We start from the raw sequence: 23,172 nt of genomic DNA, 5'->3' as shown, positions 1-23,172 counted from the left end.
TTATTACTGTGAATCAGTGGAGGTATGAAGCAGTTGTTTGAAACAACTTTGAGGGGATGAAACTGCTCCAAAATAATTCCTCCTGGAGTCTGTAGTGTACCAGCATCTCAGGACTTGTCTTAGAGTTTTATCTTTGAGTCCCAGAGAGATGGCCTTGAGGGCACATGAGGCCGAGTTTGCCTTATTCCACAAAATTACACATCCTGACCTTTGTGGAAGATCTCGTCTCACTTTGAAGGCTGGAGTTACCGCGGGTCTCTTTATCTGTGAAGGTCTTTATCTGTGTCATTGCACTGACTCTGTGCTCAGCTCCGCACAGGGCTGTGCTGTGTCCTGTCTGCACGCAGCCCGGGGATGCTGCGCTGCCTCAGAGGGCTGCTGGTGCTCACTGCTCCGCCATGAGGGTTAAATAAACATGATGTAGAATTCCTCTGTAAAAACAGAGCTCACTTCCTTAGGAATTTGCTTCACAGCGGACTGTGAGATATTCTCCCTCTAATGATTTATATTACAAAAATAGCTCTGCCCTGTGTCTGCTAACAGCAATGTGAGCCTGGAGAAGAACCCCAGCAGCCATACAGCTTGGGTGAGCCCATTGTAAACAGAATGAATTGCAACAGTGACTGCAAAACCAAACTTCCTTTAAATACAATGTTCCCTCCTTGGAATTCTGAAAATACACTCGGCTTCTTATTTATTTATTTATTTATTTATTTATTTATTGTGCACCGTTTCCAAGCTGTTTTGGCCTAACCACGAGGAACAGCTTCCAAAGCAGAAGAGCCCCAGCAGCGCTCTGCCTTCCCAATGGGCCGTGGCTGTGTGAGCAGCAGTGATCCCACAGGCAGTGCCGTGCCCATGGCTGAAAGACAGCATCGGAGTCCCATTGACACTGTGACTGAGACTGTTTGTCTTCTGTGCTGCCAGCTGATTGCATTTGTTGTGAACCTGGGGACTACTGCAGCAGCAAATAAATACTGCAGAAGCTACAGGGGGTGTTTCTGGACGTGGTCAATGTGTTGGGACCAAACAGGACTGAACGTGGCTGCGACGGCTCCTTGTTAGCAGAAGCTTAGATTCGAGGGCTGGATCAAACAATACGTGCTGCTGCTTCCTCACAGGCTGCGTGCCCTTTGGCTGTGTTTTCTTAATCTCTGTTTACTATAGAAATAACTCGAGGAGATTATGCTGCGTCATTCGGTTCCCTGCCAGGGTGTATTTAAGTTAAAGGCAAAACAGAAAATGTGAGAGTGCAGGAGCGTGGATGTAGCTTCAATGGCATAAGCAAAGGCATTGCAAATTATGTGAGGCAGGGAGGATCTGAGCACTGCAGATCAAATTGAGCCACTTTGTTTGGAGACACAAGAGAAGAGAAAAATGTGCTTTTGCCAATGTTGCCACGCAGGGAGCTGCCAGGTGGCTGGGTAACGACCCGGCCGTGCTGCAGAAATGCAGAATCAGCAGAGGCTGCTTGCAAAAGAAACCCACGAAGCGCTGCGAGTGCACAGTAGCACCAGGAGCTTCAGGTGTGGGGACAGGGAGCAGGTTTCAGTTGCTTTGGGAGGGATGATGCTGAGGGGAAACAGAGCTTGTCCTGCAGTCACGAATGCACTGGGGCTTCTGCGGGCTGCCAACAGTGGTGGGAAGCAGGAGCCACCACAGCTTGCCATTCATAAACACTTTTGGAGATAAGGGGCTTGTTTTAGGCAGGGTGCGAGCTGGCATGGCAGAGAGCTCCTCTAGGGGTGGCAACGACTTGATATAGGAACAGCAAAGACACTGCATCTTATCTGGCACCAACGCTCTCTCCTCACTTTCCCTTTGCAGAAAGCACCGTCAGTTGCTTCAGAAGGATTCAAATGAAAATCCTTTGAAGCAGCCATCAGACTTCCTTCCTCTCCTTCTTTCCTCTGCTTTGTCAGCGATGCTCTTCTCTGCTAACTTAGAGACATGCAGCAGACCGGCGTCTGCCCAGGCAAGTGGATGGGTGCACACAGGGCACTTGGAAAGCTGTCAGCCCTGATTTCAGTTTGTCACAGGAGCTGCAGAACTGATTTGCTGTACTGGAGGGAGATTTTGCTGCTTGCTGAGCTGGTTGTAGTGATTCAATTGCATCCTCAGGATATATAGCTGATGCTAAATCCAATATGTAGTAGTACATGTTAGAAATCTATAATAAAAACCATATCCTGCAATCATGGTGTTAATTACATTGTTTTCTGTGTGAAATGCTGCATTTGTATGCCTTGCCATCTGCATCGCAGCCACTGCATGTGGGAAGCACGGAATGTGTCTTATCAGACACAGGGCGCGCAGCAGAGGACATCCAAAGGTTATGTTGTCATCATGTCAAATGGGGCTGTTTATTCCGACTGCTGGAGAAGCAGAGCTTAATCAGAGCATCAGCCGTATGCAGATCTGAAATTAGATTTTACAATAACCACCTGTCTGCTGGTTTGAATCCATCATATCCTTTGGGTTAGAGCTGCATTTGCCTAGTGAGTGCGTTTGCTGAGAGAATGTAATCTGAAAGCCTTCATGCAGCAGTGTACTAGTGCTGGAGTGCATGTATATGTATGAGTGTGCGATGGGGCACAGCTGCCTGACGGCTCTGTGCTACGGGCTGCTGCTAACGGGGCTGAGGTCACTCCCTGCAGCAGCCAGCAGCGCTGCTTAAACCTCACATCAGCTTCATTCTGCCGCTCTCCTTTTTGGGTTTCTGATGCTCACACGCTCAGCCAAAGGGCCTTCTGCCTTGGAAGGAAGAGGAGCACCGAGTGTGTTGTGCCACGGTGACAGCGGTTGGACGCAGCACCGGCTTTTCCTCTCCTGAACGTTTCTAAAAGAGTATGAACAAACACTCCCATGTTCATATATTCATGTAGTGAAGCATTTCACAGGTGTGACTCACAGCATTATAGCTTTAAGGAGTCAGAAACGTGTGTTGAAGTTTGAGCTCCTCTTTGCTAAGTTGCAACGTGAACAACAACCATGTGTTGGCTCCCTGCGAGCTGCATTAGGGCGGTGGTGAGTCAGGATGAAAAGAGCAACGATATTCAGGGTAAGGGCTGACATTTGGAATGCTGGCACTCAGAAAGAAGCTGTGGAATTCAAAAGAATTCAAGAGCAAAAATTGACAAACAGCTTGTGCCGTGGCTTGATCGTGCTCAGAACTGCCTGAAACAAAGCGGCACAGATTTTGCTGCGCTCATCTCTGCCGTGGTGGTTGTTCTTCTGAAGCGGGAGCTGCTCTCCCCGGGGAAAACGAGAATGTTATTTTCTTAACTGGGGGCAAGGCTCTTCCCACGGCAATCAGCGGGAAGTTTCCATTGAATCCAGTGAGAACTCAACTGTGCCGTACATGTGCTCAGTGACCAGAGAGCCTCCCAGCTCCAGCAGGATGTGAGCTCACCTCTCCCCCAACATCGCCGCTCCATCACTGGGAGCTGCAGCTGTGCCTGGGGATCCACGTGCTGGGGAGGTGCAGGGAGGCCACAGAGCTTCCCACAGGCAGCAGGCAGAGCCTTCACTTACAGCAGTGCAGAGTGGAGCTGCAGCCTGTGGTACCCAAATGGCTCAGCAGGAACAGCCTCAAACCTGCACCTTTTCTGAGATCTCGCTCTGCAGAAGTTTCATCTCAGAACAGGCTGCGATCCCACTGGAGTGCCCTTGAAATACTGCCCAGGTCAAAGCACCACTCAGCAGGGCCTGTCCAGGAGGGCCATCAGCGGTCCCCATCACTGGATCCCATTGCTGGGATTAATTCATCACTCTGTCCCATCCCAGGTCCCATTTCTGGTCCCATCACTGGGTCACCATGTCCCACCCTGCCCCTGCCCAGTTGGCACTTAGGGCACAGAACCCAGGTGTGTGGTGCTCCAAGCTCTGTGCCACCAGTTCGTTCCTCATCACCGCCGGGAAGACGCAAGGATGCGCTTCATCTCTGTACGTTGAACACATCTTATCCCTGTGCTCCAGAAACACGCACAGCTCAGGTGCGTTCGCAGCCTCCTCTCACAGCGAGCTGCTCGGAGACGGCTCGGGTACAAAAGCCGCTTTGCCCAGCAAGCCCATCCCGGCCCAGCTCCGTACCGACGTGCTTCCACCCCCCCCTCCCGGCGGTGCCGAGCCGCGCCGCTCCCCGGGTACCGGCGAGGGGTTCCGCCGCTGAATTTCCGCGCCGGGCCCTCTGGAGGTCAGTGTTCGCCCGCGCTGCAGCGGACCTGTTGCTCCGCGCCCGGGCCGGGCAGCGCCCGCTGCTCGCAGCCTCCGCGACCCCCGGCGGTCCGAGCTCCCGACGAGCCCCCGCTGGCGCTGCCGGTGCCGGTGGGTGCGGGGCGCGGCGGCTCTCCCCGCCCTGACGGAGCCCCCGGCCCCACCGTGAGCCGCCCCCTCCCTCCCCACCCTCCCTTCTTTCCCCGCCCGGGGCGGTGCCGAGCCGTGCCGAGCCGCGGGGCGTAGCGCGGCGCAGCGGCCGCGGGCACGGCGGAGCCCCGCGGAAGATGGCGTACATCCAGGTGGGTGCGGAGCGGCGGCGCTGCGGGATGGAAGGGCGTCCCGCCGGGCTTCGGGGGGGATGCGGGGCGCCAAGCGGAGCTACACGGTTTGGGCGCGCAACTTCGGGGTAACTTCTGGGGCAGGGGGCGGGCGGGCGCGGGCCGTTCCCGCACGGGGACTTCTCGGCGAGGTTGAAACGCGGCTGCCGAGCGCCGAGCGCCCCGGGATGGCGATGACCTCGGCGGCCCCTCCGGCCTGGGCGCATCCTTGGCCGCGGGCAGCCCGAGCCGTCGGCGTGATGGATGGGAACCCCCGGCAGTGCGGGGCTGAATTCATTTCGGGTTATTTTAAAATCCCCAGCGTTTTTCCCTCCGGCTCTGCGGTTTCCAGCTGCTTGTTTTTCTAGCTTTATAGCACTGAAGGCTGCAGACCAATTTTCAGATAAAACCGAGCAGAACGGCTCCAGCTGGACGAGCCGTCCGGGAGCTCTACGGGAGCCGCCGCTTCCAGCGCCGTCCGTGCCGGCTCTTCCCGACCCCGCGTCCCCGTCCTTCCGGCTCCCCCCTGCCCGGGACCGCAGCGGGGGCTCCGGGGGATCTCGGCTCCCGACGGGGCGGGCTGGGGGTCGCCGCGTGCAGTGGGCCCCGCGCGGAGCCCCGCGCGCTGAGAGGTGCAGCGGGGCCGCGGCTGCCCCAGGCGGATCCCGCCGGTGCCGGCGGGGGCATCACGTTGTCCCCAGGGACGTGGTTTCTGCGCGCTGGAGATGTGCGAGGATGTGGGGGCGCCGCGGGGCTGCAGAGCGGGAGCGACTGAGATTGCTGGGGGCATGGCAGAGATACCGGGGACAATCAGAGTGCCTGGCTGGGAGTCCTTATTGCCCGTTGCACCCTTCTGCAAACCTCTGCCCCTCCCAGCGCCCACCTCCCCCTCTGTGAGCCAGGTGGATACGCACAGCTGCTCCTGTTTGCTTTCCTTTCATGGGTCCCTGCTTTTATATCCTCTGTGCCACTGGTGACTTGTTTGCCTCTTCTGTGCTGTAATACTCAGCCCTTGTTATTGCTGACTCCCCCCCTCCCCTCCTGGTGGAGCTTTCTGGGCGATTGCAGCATCGTTGTTGAGCTCTGTGCCACCCTCGTGCTGCTCCTCTTGGTGGCACGTGGCAGTGCTCTCCCATAGCCCGTGGCTGGTGCCATTCATGGCTGTGTATCCTAAGCTGTCCCTGTGGCTGCTCAGAAGTGCCACTTCTTCTTCCCAACACGTGTTGCAGCATTTGAGTGCATGGTGCAAATCCAACACGTTCATTTTAGAACAATTTAAACATCCTCACAGCGGGTTTACTGAACCATTGTCACTTTGACTGCAACTTTGCATTGATAAGGAATGATAAAGCCCCATGAAAGTGCTCAGGATGTCCTTAACCAGTTGGTCTGTGGATATCTAATCACCATCTCGTCACATTGCACTGTAGCATTTTCAGCCTCTTAATTTCTGTTGTGAAAGAGCCTTGGCCTTCTCACCAACTGCTGGTTCTGAAGAGGATCTGATGGAATAGAACACAGCTCATAGGAGTCTTTTTGGATCAAAATTCCACAGCTAAACCATAGCTTCTTTGTAGAAGGCAGTCTTTGTCCATGTTGTCTATGAACGTAAAGGTAAACTGATCTGTGAGGTGGAAGGGCAGCGAGGGGGCTTTCTGTTGCTTTTGTCATAGGGACTCCTTTACAGAAGGACAGCTGGGACAATTAGGGCACTCTTAGTCATTAGCAGGGCAGGAAGGGCATTTCAGCAGGCACCTGGAATGCTGCTAACCATGTAGTTACAAATGAAGAAAGGTGTGCAGAGCATTGCAAGGTGGGCTGTGTGATTTGAACAGTGGCTTGCTGTCTTTTCTCCCTTTGCTGTATACTTTCTGCACCTTCAGGAAAGGCTGCAGTGCAAATGTCTGACCTGGGTGCATGCTGCAGGCTTGGGGCACTCAGCTCTGTGCTTTTAACCTCTGAGTCAGGAGGGAGGCTGAAGGAGATGATGTGACCCTTGCTACAAATGCTGCTTTCACCAGGTTGGTGTTGGAGTTCGGTTCATACAGATTCTGGACACACACCTTTCCCAACTGCAGTGTTTGGATACGGTTTGCTGTCTGCTGCCATTAGAGACAGCTGTTAGGAAAGCCAAGTGGCCACATGTGGTACCCCACAGCAAGGGACAATGAATAGAACTGTTGTGCTGTGGGGCAGGTTGGGGTTTCACTCCTCAGCAAGCTGGTGGGAAGGGGCTGGGAGCAGCAGCCAGTGCCTGGACAGGGCATCTCTGTAGGGAATTGGCTGTCTTGCAGAAATCTAAGCTCATTCCAGGCTGGGGGATGTCATGGCAGGAAATGTGAAGTTGTCTGAGCATGGCTAACCTGTTTTTGTCTCTTTCATTTTGTTCTCCTTTGCTTCATCCTGGATGTCTAAAAGGACAGTTGGAACCAATAAATGAGGTGAGTTAATCTGATGATTCACTCTCTGCTCTGTCTCCTCGCTCCATCCTGAGGGGATTGTCTCGTATATTCTGACTCTTTACTGATATCTGAGATTTAAGTAACACACCACATTCTATGATGATTTTTTCCCCCCCTGATATCCAGTGTTTGTTCATGAAGGCCTGCTCTAGTGGAGCAAAACAGATGTTCCCATGAGGCCTTCTCTGCAGACCTATGTTCTCAAAGAAAACCCCTCAGCATGATGTGATAGCACCCTTGTTCCAAGTGATTTTAGGGGGTATCTGCAGAGAAATGCTCATGTGCTTCATGTCTACAGCTTCATATGGACCTTCCAAGATTACATACAGCTGTAGAGTGGTTTGACTCCGGCTCAGCTCTGGGGATGTACTGTGCTCTTGCAGCTCTGTCTCCCCATGGCCATGGAGCAGTGGTGTTCTGTAGCAGTGCTCCAGCAGGCTGCTTGCTGCTGGATGGGACGTGGCTCAGTTTGGGCTTTCTGATGCAGGCAGGGTGCATTCTGTGCTCCCTGCAGTGGGCTGGCCATGCACCGAGTTAATCATCCTAGCAGAGGGAAGCATGTGGACAGTATGCTTTCACTAATCCATTTTAGCGGTAAATTTGTTAGGCTGCAATGCCATATGTGAATGGATCACGTGAGTATTACATGACACATATCTACAGGGATGAAATGTATTCATGTTGCTGTATTAAGGTTTTCAAATCAAATAGACTTTGCAGAATTAAGTTGGAGCTTTCACTTACCTTCTGGTTTTCATTCCTTCTATTGTATGTTTGCCTATCAGCTTGATGATGTGCATGAAAGAATAAGCATGTTTCCACTCCAGCCTGTTGTTATGCTGTAGTGTTTTGTAAATCATCCTCTTGCCAACATACATAATGATACATTGCTACCAGAGGAGAAGTACCTGCCATGAATGCTTATTTTCCTGCCTTGTTATGGCATCAGTGAAGTTGGGCTGGCAACTGCGCAGCACTTGTCTTTTTGATAGAGATGGAATAAATATAGTTCTTAATGTGTTGTTGCAGTAACACATACATACAGCTGAATGTTATTTCTCAATAGCTATTGATGGGTTGTAATCTTGTACTTTGGTTTCCAATGGCTTCAGGGTCTGCTCGCTAGAATCTCGGATCTCTTGCTGTGCCGGTGGACTTGTAGAAATTGTTGTCAGAAGTGTTTCGACTGTAGCTGTTGTCAAACAAATGAAGATGAAGTTGAAATCCTGGGACCTTTTCCTGCTCAGACTCCAGCCTGGCTGTAAGTTTAGCTGCACAATTTCACAGCACTAACGGAAGAGTAGGGCTGTTCAGCTGTGATGGGAGTATTGAGATGGAAAGGTGAGATGGGCTCAGGGTTTGGTGGATGCCATGCATGAAGGAAGGATCTCCTGATGAGGGTGGAAAAGTAGGCAGCTCAGTGGTAAGGAGAACCAGCAGCGCTGTTAGCTGAAATAGTATGGGGAGCCTTGGTAAAGCACCTTCTGGTGGGCAGGACAGAAGTTACCTTGTAAGCTGACATGGAAGCTGATTTGTTGGTTTAGCAGTAAGGACACTTCTCATCCACAGTCCCATTTTCTCTACAAACGGACCAGCCCTTCGGAGCACTTTCAGCTAAGCTGAAATGCTGATGAATTTGTTCTGGAAAGGTTTCTTATCTTGGCGTTAAGATGGTTATAATCTAGGGAGGTGAAAGGCGTGCCTTGTATATGTTCTGAGCAGAAATCCATCCTAAGTTTCATTTAGAAAGGCTTGAACTCCTGCACCATCTTAGTCATTTTCAAGACTTCCTCTTGAATCAGCAAAGAACAAGTGACAACAGCAGGTTTCACCCTTTGAAAATCTGGTACAAGGACAGACAGTGATGTCTTCCCTTTTATTTATTTTTTTACTCTCCCTCCTTTGGGAACCAGAGAGGTGACTGTGGAGGCATTGCTGATGATGGCTGTGCTGGGCTGTCTTCTGTGCTCAAAAGCTGTGGCACAGGAGGTGCCCATTTGGCACATCCCACAGTGCTCTAATGTTGGTGGGCACTGTGATGCTCAGTTAATGTTATCTACTGCTGTGAGTACCTGCTGCTGTTCTGTTAGGTCCAAAAGGTCTGTGTACTGTTGCTGCATGAAATAAAATGCGTTCAACCTATGTTTAAATCATGGTCTTGTCTATGTACCTTTTTGAATTGTGGTAGAATAGGATGGTAATTAATACTGCAGCAATAAAAATAGAAGTGTTTGAGATGTGTTAGAGTGATTTTTATATGCTGAACATCATGTTTTAGAGTCTGATATATGTCCAGAAGTTGGCTCACCTGCAATTAATGTGAAGTGGAAGCGAAATCAATGCTAAATAGGAAAGTATTGCAGGCAGGAGAAGGCGATGATGAGGTAGCAGTATTGGATGTAGAAAGATTGTTGCAGAAACGATTGCGTACCTGGGAGCAAGCAGGCAGCCTTGCTGTGAGAGGGAGCCTGAGAGCTGCCATGCTGAGCAGAGGACTGTGACATGCAGGTGGTTGGCCCTGCAGCCACATATGGGCTGCTGCATCCTGCCTGGCTCCAGGGCAATGCGATGTGGTGACCTTGGGGATGAGTGGGCTTTGCCACAGGCTGAGATCAGAGAAACCTTTGGACTTGTAAAATGCTTTCTCTCCAGTCCATATTGTTCTCCTCCAGTCCTGCTTCTTCTGAAAGTCTTGATAGTTAATTTTTGTAATGTTGATAAACAGAGGACAACACGTTCTTGGATAAGAACTGGGCATTTTTCCAACCACGTTGTGCTTCATGCTGCTCTTCTCCCAGCCATGTCATGCTTCAGTGATGCAGCCCAGTAGGGCTCTTAGGACCCCCAGCCTGGTTCACATTCAAGGCTGTGCTTTTGATGCCGTATCTTCACCATTCCTTTCAGCTTTGGGCAGCCTGGGGGAGGTAGGGGCTGTAGTGGTGGGAGAAGGTATTTTCCCACAGGTGACATCTGGGAGGGGCAGGCAGAGCCAAATGGAGAGGACTCTGGAGAAAAGTAATTTGGCTTTGAGTAGCAGCATGGAGGCATCTTGCCTTGGGATGACTGAAGACGGCCTCCACATACTGTAGGGCTGCTGATTCCTGCTGCTTGGCAGCGATGGGCCCAACATGGTGCCAGGGGGTGACCTTGTTGGGAGCTGGTCAGGGAGCCCCAAAGGAAGTTGAGTGGGAACAAAGAGCAGAGGTGAGAAAGACGTTGAGGAGATGAAGCTGGGAGGAGAGGAGAAAAGAACTGTTGTGGAGTGAGGGTCTGGAGTATGGAAAGGTTGAGTAGAAGACAGGAGACAGAAGTGATTTTGTTTTGTTTGCTGATCAGCCTGCATTCTTTGTACATGCAGATTTAAGGTGGAAGTGATGCCATGCAGCCTCTCTTGACTGAAAGATCACAAGTTGAAGAAGATTCTTATTTTCTTTATAATAACCTTATACTTAGTCATTTCTTCATGCATTTTGGAGGAAGGAAATAACATTCAGTTAGGGTTGGGAATTGGTCTTGCTAATTAATACCCTTCCCCCCCTTTGCTTCCCCCCCCCCCCATCTTATTAGTCTTTTTAAAGGGAAAGCTTTTAGATTCAGTGGAAATTTCCTCAGATGGAAGATGGATTTGACAGCGCCATATTCTGCCTTTAAATACATGCATTAAGTTTGGGAACAAATCAATTTATTGTATTCCCTGCTCACAGCCTGAAAGTGTTTTTAAAAATAAACCCAGATTTTCAGCTGATGTCTTTCAATTCTGCCACTTCTTTGTGCACCCAGGAAGCTAACACCATGCAGTTTGCTCCTTCCCTATGTCTCCATCCAGTCCCCAGGGAAAAACTGGTGCTATGGTCTTCATTTGCCCACTAGCAAACAGCAGAATGATCTATTTGGTGACCTGTCCTTTATGTTTTGCATACAGGTTTTCCCTTTGGTAACTGTGAGACACCTGATGTCCTGGAAATTCAGGAGAGGACTCTAAGGCTGCGAGTTTAAGTACTTCTGGAGAGGATGTTGATTTTCCTCACTTTCTGAATTTTCACAGTAGCCTCCAGTAGCAGCTTGGAAAAAAAACCACCTTACTGAACTGAACCTAATTACATTGACCTGAATGTGTGGTAGCTGCTGTTTATCTTGTGATGAGTGCTTGCATCCCAGCCTGTGCAGAGATGGGCTGGGAATAAGGCTGTGTGTTGGCACTGCCTGTTGTGGAATATTCTCCATAAAAATCCAGAGATAAATGGTGAAATGGTGTGTGCCCTGTGAGACTAAATTGAAATCAGAACAAGATTCCTCTTCCCAAAGGCTCTGATTAAGCAGAAACAGAGCTGCTTTAGCCAGAGCCAAAGTTTATTTGAGGAAAAATTATTGTAGCTCAGTAGCAATTTCCTTACTAAAGGTCATCTGTATGTTATTAACTCACTATTATGTTTACCCATTGTAGAGCATCCTTAATGCTTTTCTTCCTGATTCCCTTTCGGCCCTGCTTTCTTGTTCTTTCTTGTTTGATTCTCAGACATGAGCACATCCAAGTGCTACATACGGTCATGCAGATCTGCACTTAAGCATGAAAAAGCTGTTTGTGTTTCTACTACGTCACACTGCAGGGCTTGGACTGCCCCTAATGGGCTGCAGAGCCATGCAAGTACTCTGTGCCCTCTTTAACACAGGTTTTGGTTTTGATCTATTTTCTTTTAGATTTCTTTCTTTCTTTGTTTCCTTGTAATGTGGATGATTGTATGAGTTGGATTAGTGAGGCTTGCATGTGCTGTAAATCCTGCTGTGAATTTTGTAGATTTAGATAAGAAATTCTAGTTTAAATCTCTTTTATGTTTGGGGGGGGGCTTTTCTGTGAGCTTACTTCTGTAAAAATTTATTTCCTCAAACATTTCTGTTTCTCTAGCACAGTCACTGATTACTAAAGCTAATGATTCAATGTATTTCATTTGTACCCAGCCTGGCCATGGCCATGGGATGAGTGACTCAAGAGCAAGGCTGGAGCAGCGTTCCCTTTGCTTTGCTCATTCTGTGCTGGTGCTTTCCTCGTGATCTGCTGAGATTTTCCTGAGTGCTCTGTCTCCTGGATTTGCTTAGTGTGGTGCCCTGTGTGTTCCATACCATTGCTTGGTTTCACTTCCGTCAGCTGACTCCTACCCATGGCTCAGCTCTCAGGGTGCAGTTGGGGCTGTACCCTCACTCTCCTTCCAGCCAAAGCTGGGAGATCCCAGCAGTGCTGCGTGCCTCACAGTTGTGAGAAGATGAGATTTTTAAGTTACAGAGGAAAACTAAGGTGAAATAGGGAATTGTATGAGGATTTTGTTATGATCCCAGTCTCCTACTGAGTCCTCTCAAGGTGCTTCAGCTCTCAGCACTGGGATCCTGCTGTGTCCCCCCCCCCGCCCTCACTAAGACCCCATGGACAGAAATATTTCTGTCTTTTGAAAGTCACCTCTGCTATATAGGAGTGGATAAAAAGCATCCGGTTATTTAAAATGGCATATCAATAGATAGCTGTTAATTAATCCTGTTTATTGAGCTTTGAAACCTTAGTGTTGTGTCTGCAAAGTAATATTTTACTGAGAGGGGTTCAGTGGGACTGGGATGTCTGAGCACGGTGGTCTCCCATGCTGGCTCCTTCCTACTGGTGCTCACTCTTCCAGGTAGCACCAATGGATTCACAGCAGTAAGCTTATATTGTGAGGGTTTGTTTGTTTGTTTTCCTTTTATTTGCTCAAAGACAAATGTACTAGTGCTGATTGAGATCCATGTCACATACCTTTGTGGCCTATGTCATGCTCTGGTGCTGATACACTCCTGCTTGAAAGGCAGGCAGAAAGATAATCTCCCTTTTACATAGGCATGAAGTCAGTTGCTCAGCCTTCTGCTTGCCGAGTAGATGTGAAGGAGATACCCTGCGGCACCCAGGGATGTGCACACAAGATTAGAATATCCAAATACATTTTTGTTCTGTATATAGTCCTTTTACTGTGTTGAATCACCCAAAGGTCTCTCGTTATAACAGGATAAGCAGCCAGAATGAGGACAAAAATGGAGACTCTGATAATACAATCAGTGACCTGCCTCCCACTCTTCAGGATGTTTCCCCTGACAGAAGGCGGTCATCTTCAGATACATCACGGTCCACTTACAGCCTCACCAGGCGGATTTCAAGTAAGGTCGTCCTTCCAACATTAATGTAATTCTTGTGGGGGAAAAAGTCAGAGCGTATTGCCTGCTCTTTCATCTCTCAGGCAGGTAATCAAGTCCGAGCTGAAGGTACATTGATTAAAATCTTATCCTGTTCTGCAGGAACACGGTGGAAGAGGCCAGCCTTGTTCTTCTTGCTAAAGCATGTGTCTGGTGAAAATGGGGGAAGGGGGTGGAGGAAGCATAGCTGAGATTGCTCTGCAGCATAACAAAGGGTGCTGTTAATTTTTTTTATGGTGTAGTGGTGGAAGGTCCCACATTGCACAGGTACAGAATAGCCAAACGTAAAGAACCACAAGATGGCTTGGGCCTCTAATAGGTTGAGTCTCTAACAATCATGTTTTTGCATTTTTCTTGTTTAGGTTTAGAGTCAAGGAGGCCAAGTTCTCCATTAATTGACATTAAACCTATCGAGTTTGGAATAATAGGAGCCAAGAAAGAAATAGTTCAGCCAACTATCCTGAGGAAAACCTATAGTCCAGATGACTATTTTAGAAAATTTGAACCTAGACTGTACTCCCTTGACTCGAATAGTGATGATATGGACTCCTTGACAGATGAGGAAATCTTATCCAAGTACCAGCTGGGCATGCTGCACTTCAGCACTCAGTACGACCTGCTGCATAATTACCTGATAGTGCGAGTCATTGAGGCTAAGGATCTGCCTCCTCCCATTTCCTATGATGGCTCAAGGCAAGATATGGCTCACTCCAACCCCTATGTGAAGATCTGCCTGCTTCCAGACCAGAAGAACTCCAAGCAGACCGGAGTTAAGCGCAAAACTCAGAACCCAGTGTTTGAAGAGAGGTACACATTTGAAATCCCATTTTTAGAAGCCCAGAGAAGGACTCTGCTTTTAACTGTAGTGGATTTTGACAAATTCTCACGCCACTGTGTCATTGGCAAAGTGTCAATGCCCTTGAGCGATGTAGACCTTGTGAAAGGTGGACACTGGTGGAAAGCCCTTGTTCCTAGTTCTCAGGTAATAGAATTGATCATATTATTACCTCAGTTTTTCCTGCTCTGTGTGTGTGGGGGGTGGGAGGGGGAGGGGCTCCTTTCTTTGTTAGCAAATAATACCATTTTTTATTAGTTGTTGTCATCTCCATTATAGAGCATCTGCTGGGTTGAGATGAAGTTGAGCCTATAGCTGGCCTTGTAGCTGCTTTGCTGTGAGGTAGAGAAGCTGCCTTCTTTCATAGTCAGGGGAGGTGGAGTGACAAAAGATTTATGTCAGCTCCAATGAGAACAAATCAAAACTGCTTTGGAAGTCTGCACCTTGTGGAAGATCTTTCTTGTCACTGCAGTGACCTGCCTCTGTTCCCAGACACTGCAGTGACACTGTCTCTTCTGGGTCACTCCTGTGGTTGTTCACATGACTGTGCTTTGGAGAACCACTGGCACCAGTTCAGTAATGATCTGATGCAAAGAAAGCACATAGAAGACAAAATTCATCCCAGAGCAACAAATAGCAAGGTAATTTTATTTTTGTCATGTCCCTGAAGGAAATTAAACTTGCCACAGATGATATCTGTTGTGAATGGCACGTTGCATGCACACAGCTTTGGGCCTGCAGCGTGCCCTGGATGGGATGGCAGAAGGGTGCCAAAGGGGGGCCCCCAGTAGTGCTGCTTCCCCTGCAATGGGAAGGGCAGAGCTTTGCCATCAGGACCTGCAGCATGCTGCCAGGTCTGCTTCTGGCAGTGCCACCTGCAGCAGCCCAGCACAAATAGCAGCTGGAGCTGGGCATGGGTGGCATCGTGGCAGTCTGTGGTAAGGACTGGAGTGTCACTGGCAGCTGACATAACGTGATTGCCTGTTTGTCACCAACTGTGAGATTACTGTTTTTAAGTCTTGCTGTCTTTGCTGAATCAGAAAGCCAGCATGAACTCAGAAGGCTCGTGGTCCTTTTGATTTGTGCCCACAAAAGCATAGCTGGAAATGCTGGACAAGATAAGCAGCAGATTGCTGACCTCATCTGTGATGTACTGTGTGGGTCTGAGAGTGCGATGTGGAGTGGGATCTCGTCCTCAGGTGCTTGTGGAAAGGAAACCCAGCTGGACAGCATGTGGTCACTGCACTGCTCTGGACACACAGGGACTGCAGGGAGCTTTGTGCTTCACCTCACAGCAGAGGATCTTATGACTTATGGCTGCATTTGCTGGAGCACAAGCAGTAGTGTTACAGGTCTAGGCAGAATGTTTCTCATGCAAAAAGGAAAGCAGCCTTGCTTATTTTTTTTTCTCCCCTTTCTGTTGCTGTGCTCTGAACGCAGCCCTGGCTGGACAAGACCATCTCTGCCCCTGTGCCAGGCCAGGGGCCAGCCATCCTCTAGCCTCTCTGGAGTTCTGCAGAAGGCTGCAGCTGCTTTCAGCAGTGCTACCTGCCCCAACAGGATTTGTGTTAATTATTTATGCAGGAATTAGTGGTGGTTTTTTGCTTTTTTTTTTCCTTTTCCTCCTAAATTCTGTAAATATCAAGAAAAAACTCCTTGTGAATGGACAGGCCTAGCCTTACATAGCTGTTTTCCATGAGATAGCAAGCAGATAAAGGCAAAGCTTAGTTTAGCCCATGAAGTCCTTTGCACCTTGGTCAGTGAAGTGCCTTGTTTTGTGGTTTTAGTTGAGTGTCTCATATTTCCATGTTCTTTTTGGCAGGGCTCGATCTGTCTGGCAGTGGAACTGCAATGGGAATTGTAGCACTACGTTGTGCTAGGGCAGCCAGGGTGGATGTTTGACATCATATTTCAGTGTTTCCTCACTGATAAAGCCTTAAAGCTGGTGGAAAAGAGTGCATTTTCTGCTAGTGAAGGTTAAGGATAAATGCATCTATCAAAGGGTTAAAATAAATCCTGGAAGCAGTAAAACGAAGTAACAGCTTGTTACTTTGAAAGATTGCATCTTAATATCTTTCCCCAGCCCTAATATTTGTGCTAGAAGTTTGTATTTGTAAGTTGCCAGTTGAAAGATTCTGCCTTTTGGCATGACGGATTTGACACGTTGACAAATATTTTTTTTAATACTTCTCGCTTCTTTGCTGGGTTAGCTGTGCAACAGCCTTCAGCTGTTCTTTGTTGGGTTGAAGCCGAGTCTGCCCAAGTGCATTTTGTGTTGTGAGGTCACTGTCGGCTGGGACAAAAGCACCCAGTGACACCAGTAGTGATGTCGGTCAGACGCGTGTCTTGGGATCTGGAGAAGCTGAAGCAGGTGCTCGTAAAGCCATCAGCAGTGGGAGATGAAGATAAGACAGGTGTACACTGGGATGTGTAAAGATGGGAGACAGAAAATGTAAATGTGAGGGTGTGGGCTGTGGGTTTTTCTTGCTTTCTTTTTTTTTAACTGGCATTTATAGGGGAAAACGTGATGAGCACAAGAGATGGAGGGAAGTGAATCCAGGTGGCTGTGGAGAATGTTTTCTTCCTACCAGTGGGGTGGGATGTCTGTTTTGCTGCCTGGAAACCATTGCCATGGTATGTGCTGATAAGGGCAGGTGCTTCTGGGCAGGCATAGGCGCGTGGTCCTCAGCAGCAGAACATCCCTGTTACCTCCTCATGGAGCTGCTCGTTAACTGACAGCCTGGCAACTTGCCTTGGGTACGACTGCTCAGATGAACCAGACTGCATGGCATCGTGTGCTTGTTACATGTGCTGAAATAGAGTAGTTATATCTGGATGAGCATAGTTGGTGTTATCAGATAAACCGAATGTGGGTGAGCAGCGTGCTGTCCTCTCAAGAAATCAGTGCACTGAGATCACTAATGCTAAGCACTGGGTGTGAGACCATGCCTGTGCATAAGCATATTTTCAGTTTGGATTGTGTGCTAAGCATTTGGTGGGATTGAGTCCAGAAGGGAGGGACAAGGGAGCTGCTATCCCATATGTGATCAGGGCCAGCAAATAAGCAGGCCTGACCCCTTGCAGGAAATGCCAATGCAGTTACTGCCAAATTCTCTATCTGTGGTAGTTCTGTATGGCTTTTTCTTCTAGGAGAGCTGTTCACAGAGGAACTTTTGAGCCCAGTCCAATGGGAACACTCTGTGCTCCTTAAATATCCTCTTAAATGAGTGTGGCTTCACTTAATTACCATGAATGAAGTTGGCATCCCTTGCCGTGGCTGTGCTCAGCTTCACACTTTTCCCTGTTAAGATTAATTCTGAAACACATGTTCAGGACCCTAACTTTTATTGACATATGATTCATTTCTCTTTTGGCAGATTTGAGTAGGCAGGAATAAATGTTTTAGACCAGCAGTAATGAGAGCTTGGAGACCATTCTGCTAAAGAAAAAAACTTGCGTGGTTGTAGTTGGGGGAAAATAACATAAAAATTCATCCTCCTCTCCAATGTAGCCACTTCTGTCATAGAAGCAGTAAGTATTGGACTTGCCTTTTTAACTTCATACTATGAGAGCACTAGAGTGACAGTCTTCTAAGGCGCTGTCATCTTTCCCCATGCTTCACAAATAGCTCTCCTGTGGCAGGACTCTACAATGTTTGATTCCTACCTCAGAGACAAGCCTCCAGCAAGCATCACGCTGTTGTTCTTACCATGCCTTGGTTGGGAAGGAAAAGTGAGAATGAGATCTGAAATGCAAGAAATGAGTCACTTCTGAGCATTTCCTCTGCCTTGCCTTGAATCCTGGGTGGCTCTGGCATTCTGCTGGGGGACCTCCAGGTGAACATGCACTAAGTTTGCTCTTACCACTGCCATTCTTGGGTTTGCCATTACAATCCTGAGACTGTAGCATATTTGGGGAACCTGTTATGTTTGGCATTGGGTAGTGCAGGGAGTTATGCAGCAGTGTGCTGGTGCACATCTCTCTTGCAGTCATGGGACAGATGAAAAAGTGTCTAGCAACTTTGCTTGGAGGGCCTTGACACAGCAGTTGGTTCAACCTTGTGCACAACAGCGTGGAATAGAGTTCATGTTGGTGGTATGGCGCTGCAGGAATTAAATATGGAAGTGAATATTGTCAAGGTTTTTTTCCCTATCTTTTCAAGCATAGCTGCCTAATTAAAGGGAGATGTTGCCAAATCAGTGCTGATGAATGAAATACATGTATTTCAGTTCCTGAAGTATGTATATACAAAAATATATGTATTATTATATATATATTTCTGATCCTTAGTAGCTCAGCCTTCCAGGAATGATTGTTGTGTGACACAGGATGCTGTAGAGAGGCCCTGTAGAGCAAACTGTTCTAAGCCATCAGTTTCCTAATGTGCCTGGAGGTATCATCACAGATAACCCGGAGGAGGAAAATCAATCTGAAATTTCATTAGGAGTGTTGCATAGATGTCTGTGCTGATGTCATGTGCTCTGGTACCCATTGGGAACTGGGGAGTGTTTTTAGCTGCAGTTTTGCTTGTGTTTTAACAATGCAATATGAGCAGCTGGGGTGGGTTATCAGTAAGGAATTGCCCTAATCAAAAAAGATGTGCAAGACATTAATTATAAACCTCTTCTTCCCTTGGGATAGCCTTCTTGTGTTTCAAAGTGGACAGAAAAAATAAAACTGTCCTTTGTGTGTTTGGTTCAACCCAAGCATTAAGGGCAGAAGGTTCTGGATGAGAGGCCAGACCAGGGCTGGCAGTGAGAAGAGCAGCCAGGAGTGAAATGTAAATTCAGCTTCAGGAGTGTCTCAGACATCCCAGGCTCGATGTCACTTAGGCACCTAATCAAACAGGAAATTGCTTTCCCAGGTCATCTGGGATCTTGCACAAATCAGCCCATCGTCAGCATGCTAATAGGAGCTCAACCGAGGCCTTGGAGAGGTGCTGCCTGAGGGGCAGCTCTGAACATTGTGTTCTGTGAACAGCACATCCAAGGCAAAACCGACAGCATTTCAGGTTTCTGATGGAAAGAGGGAGGAAAGGGAAGGTTCAGATGCTGCTTCTCCCTGCCGTGTACCATGTGCTGATGACAGCTCTTGTGCTGTTAAGCTCGTGTCCCCCTTTGCTCAGCCAGTGTGTGAGTGTGTGATTTGGGAAGGCTTCACCGCGCAACAGACCAAAAGCTGTGCTTCTGTGCCTTGAATCCTCCCATGAAAACATGCCTTGACATGGCTTTTATTGATGGAGATGTCTACAAACAGCATGATGGCCAGCAAAACAAAAGCCCAAATTGGTATAATGTGTACCCAGTTTTTATTTTATTTTATTTATTTATTTATTTGGAGCACCCAGTTAGTTCCTTGCCTATTGGTTAATGATGGCTGCAAATGACAAGTGGGCCAAGAGCAAGGGAAAACTACTAAATGTGGTGTGATGGGCTCTGGCCAGCCTGCTGGGGAGGAACCTGTGGCTGCTCCCAGCTGTGGATGCTGGCTGACCACCCTGTGCCCTTTGGCCACAGTGGCAGGGATTGAGATGCATTTCCTAGATTCTCACAGCTAAACTAGAAATAATACGTTTATGGGACCAGAGGCACTTCACTGCTCAGGTTAAGTGCTTTTAAAGGTCTGAGTCATTCATACCGTGGACTATTTGGGGAGCTGGGTTTCCTTGTGAAAGCACCTTTTGTTAGTGCTGGAAATGCTTCTGTTGTTCTGCTTTGTTTTTTGGGGCTGCTTTGTTTTTTGGGGCTGCTTTGTTTTTTGGGCACAGCCGCCCTGCACGGTCTTTGCAGGCTGTGTTGTACCTTACCTCCCCTAACTTCATTAGTAAAAAGTCTGGATGTGCTTGGAAGGTAGTGAGAGCTAGAAGCTCTGCTGGGATTTGGGAAATTAAGCCTGATCAGAGACTCTTTAACACTAGTTGCTGTCTTTGGAGTCCAGTGGATCACACAAAGTACAACATTTTGTATCTCATGTAGTCAGAAGGGTTCCTTGAGAGCTGCCAGTATCCTTGTTATGTTGGGTCCTGCTGAAAATCAGGGATATAGCTTTCCCTTTCCCTGTGAGGCTCAGCACTGACTGGCAGCAACGTGCTTGTATTACATAGGCTCCTGGTGCAGCTCAGTGAGGTCAGCTGTGCCTCCAGTGTGCGGATCCAGAAGGAGTTACCTCAAATTTTGGATGTCCAGCACTCTTAGCTTGAGGTGATCTGTAGCCCGCCTCCATCTGCACCAGGAATCTAATATTTACAGCCTAAACTGTTTAGCTGTCTCATCTCAGCTGGTAATAGCATCGTTAATTAGCTCCTTAATTTGTGCTGTCTGAATGTACCTGAATTTCTAGGAATTAAAGTCTGCATGGAACCCAGCACAGCGGTGAATGCAAGTGGAAAACAAGGCTGGATGCATTAAAAATGTCGGTGTGTTATTTAAAAAGAAAAAAATAAAAAAGAGCTGAGGTTGAGGGATAGTGCAGGTGGATCGTGTTTGTGTAGCGTGGGTGGTGTAATGCTTCCTTACTGTGCTGGTGATAGATTTTTACAGGCCAGGTGTGAACACTGAGATTAGCCCTTGTGATTTGCCAGGCAGGAGGGAAGGGGAGAGGTGATGTTGGGTGATGGCAGTGGGGTGGTGTTTGCTGTCTGAGGGCTCCTGGCAAGATCTGGTACCATGCTTGGGATGGTTGTTCTCAGTGATAAATGTGAGTGGATTGGGGAAATATCAAAAGGAAGATGATAGAGCTGGGCATTTGAATCACGTTGAGCGTGATGCTGTCCTACATCCTCTGTGTGACAGTTGGCTATGAAAACTTATCTGGGTATAACTTGGCCTTGGAAGAGTTCTGAGCACAATGTATGTATTAGGGAATGGTTTGCTGATGGAAATAACTGCAAATATTGTATACTGAAGAGTGCTGTAATGTGCACAAAGGCTGATGGAGGGGACATGCCATCCAGGAAAAGCAACAATATTGCAGCAACAGCAGAAAATACATGTGGTTAATATGTGTCTGTGATCTCATCGTGCTGCATAACATGATGTGGGAGATGCTGTGACGAAAAGAGGTAGGGATAAGAAATCAGGTGCTTTTCCTTGTGTGGAGAGAGGCTGTAGGGAAGGTGCCATCAGGATGGGTCAGCTTGGGGCTGACACTGCTGGTGTGGCTCTGGGGTAGCCAAGGGTGCAGGGGAAGGTATATTGTAGGAACAGGCAGACTCTTGGTGTATTTTCCATATAAAGAGGGAAAAAAAGAAACAAACAACAAAGAATTGTATGGTATTGCATCAGAGGCACAGGGCTCCCTCAGCCTGCCACCTGCTCCTGCATGCTGAGCACATCCCGCTGCCTTTGCCAGGAGCAGTCAGCAGGAGCAGAGGAGGCTGAGTGCCTGCGGGAGAACTTTTAACGTGATTACGTGGTGTCAGATGCAGCACTGGGCTTGGCGGGTGAGGAGCCAGAGGTGCAGACTGTGGTGTGCTCACATTGGTCAGTGTGGGATGGGAAGCTCCCATGCTGAGCTGTCTGCTGGTGAAGCTGGGCCGGCTGTGGCTGTATATCGCAGCTTTTTCTCTATGTTGTCTACCCAGTCACTTAGTCTCTGATTTCTGTAATGTAATATTTGGGGTATTGTTAAAGATATTTAAGCCTTTTGTTATGAAAGCAATACCACAGCAGCTCCTTTTTCTTCTGAGAATGGGCGGTGGTGGTCAGAGCTCAGCTCAGTTTGGACCTGCCCTGCACCATGGAATGCAGAGCTGGCCTGGGGCTTCAGCAGGGAAGGAGAGGAGCTGGTGGCCAGCCCTCGTGTGGGCTCTGCAGCTCAGTTCAGTGAAGCCTTGTTTCACTGATAATAGTTTGTGTCTGAGAGTAATGGTGGCTCTGAGCCAGATTGGGCTAAGGGGGAGAGGTTATTCTGTGCTGCCATGTCTGAGGAGCAGTGATGTCAGCTCTCCAGCTCTTTGTCTTAGGAACAGTAATTCATAATAAGCATCATTAAGTGAAGTGGAAGGAAGGTAAATAATGGCTGAACAGCGATGTTCCTGTGATACAGCCTGACAAAAAGCAAGGGCTGGGCTAAGCCAGGCACTCAGCTCTGTGTCCTGCTGGGGTGGGTAGAGCTGGATACCGGAATACAGCTCTGTCTCTTCCCACAAGACCCAGGGACATGCTGACCACCTCCTCCCTGAGTTGTGCCTGAAGCACCCAGGGGGGTGGTGGTGGTCACTGGAGCTGGGGAGGGGACAGGACATCTCAGGTGGAGTCCACGTTGTGTGTGTTAATCAGGAGGTGAGGCTGATGAGATGAGAACCGCATGGAATCACTCAAAATGAATGGGGGGGAGAAACTACTGACCTTGTATTCCTTCCTCCTTATAGGTCCTCTTTGCAACGACTACTGAAAAGCTGCTTGAACGATCAGAGGTTAAAGAACAGAGCTTCATCTGGGGATAGTATTCTTTCTTGTTTCTGCTCAGCACGAGGTACCACCAGATGGTTCTTGGTTGCAGCTTAGAGTGTGACTAAAATTTGTTTTTCAGGCACTTAGGCAAATGGGATTTATTTAATTTCTCTCCCTGCTCTTTCCTTCCCCTCCAAGCTGTGTTCTGAATTTCCACATTCCCTTTTCCCCATAGAATGAAGTTGAGCTGGGGGAGCTGCTGTTGTCACTAAACTACCTGCCCAGCGCAGGAAGGCTGAACGTGGACATCATTAGAGCAAAACAGCTTCTTCAGACAGACATGAGCCAAGGTTCAGGTAAAGGGCAGGGTATTTCTCACATTACTCATGCACAGCTTTTATGTGCTTCTAAAACAGACTGGCAGCAAGGCTGCAATTTGTGCAGGATCCAGGGGGATTTGGATGCTCAGTTCCTTTCAATACAAGGCACTGGATATTCATTTAATATATGTAGCCAACAGTAACCAAAGTAGCCGGAACACTTACCCTGAGCTAAAATTGAGGCTATGAATGCCTTTGTGACACTAAAGTTCAAAATCTCTGAACTAGAGTGAGGTGAGGAGCCAGAAGCCCCAATTACCTCCACATTCCATGTTGTCGGGCAGCCTGTTTAAGGTTGTCTTTATACTTCGCAGATGCCGAGCACCATGTGAGCGTTAATATTGTGGTGGTTTTATTTAG

At 48.4% G+C, this 23,172-nt stretch overlaps 1 protein-coding gene across 3 annotated transcripts in view; it reads left to right on the top strand.

Annotated features, from left to right (window-relative positions):
• Nucleotides 1-2,915: 2,915 nt before the first annotated feature.
• Nucleotides 2,916-23,172, top strand: part of SYT17 (synaptotagmin 17) — a 31,861-nt gene continuing 11,604 nt past the window's right edge. Inside the window, exons 1-6 of one of the 3 annotated variants that reach the window (XM_072349071.1) lie at nucleotides 4,405-4,517; nucleotides 6,959-6,976; nucleotides 8,110-8,258; nucleotides 13,020-13,168; nucleotides 13,567-14,186; nucleotides 22,668-22,788. In XM_072349071.1, coding sequence (XP_072205172.1) covers nucleotides 4,503-4,517; nucleotides 6,959-6,976; nucleotides 8,110-8,258; nucleotides 13,020-13,168; nucleotides 13,567-14,186; nucleotides 22,668-22,788 — 1,072 coding nt within the window. In that variant the 5' untranslated portion in view covers nucleotides 4,405-4,502. Of the gene's footprint in view, nucleotides 4,196-4,404; nucleotides 4,625-6,958; nucleotides 6,977-8,109; nucleotides 8,259-13,019; nucleotides 13,169-13,566; nucleotides 14,187-22,667; nucleotides 22,789-23,172 lie in introns of those variants that run through there. The other 2 variants (XM_072349070.1, XM_072349073.1) reach the window with 2 other exon arrangements.

This window comes from Excalfactoria chinensis, chromosome 14 (assembly GCF_039878825.1).
Source record: "Excalfactoria chinensis isolate bCotChi1 chromosome 14, bCotChi1.hap2, whole genome shotgun sequence".
Taxonomy (NCBI): domain Eukaryota; kingdom Metazoa; phylum Chordata; class Aves; order Galliformes; family Phasianidae; genus Excalfactoria; species Excalfactoria chinensis.
The sequence above is the reverse complement of the archived record's forward strand: the minus strand, read 5'-3'. Positions and strand labels throughout refer to the sequence as shown.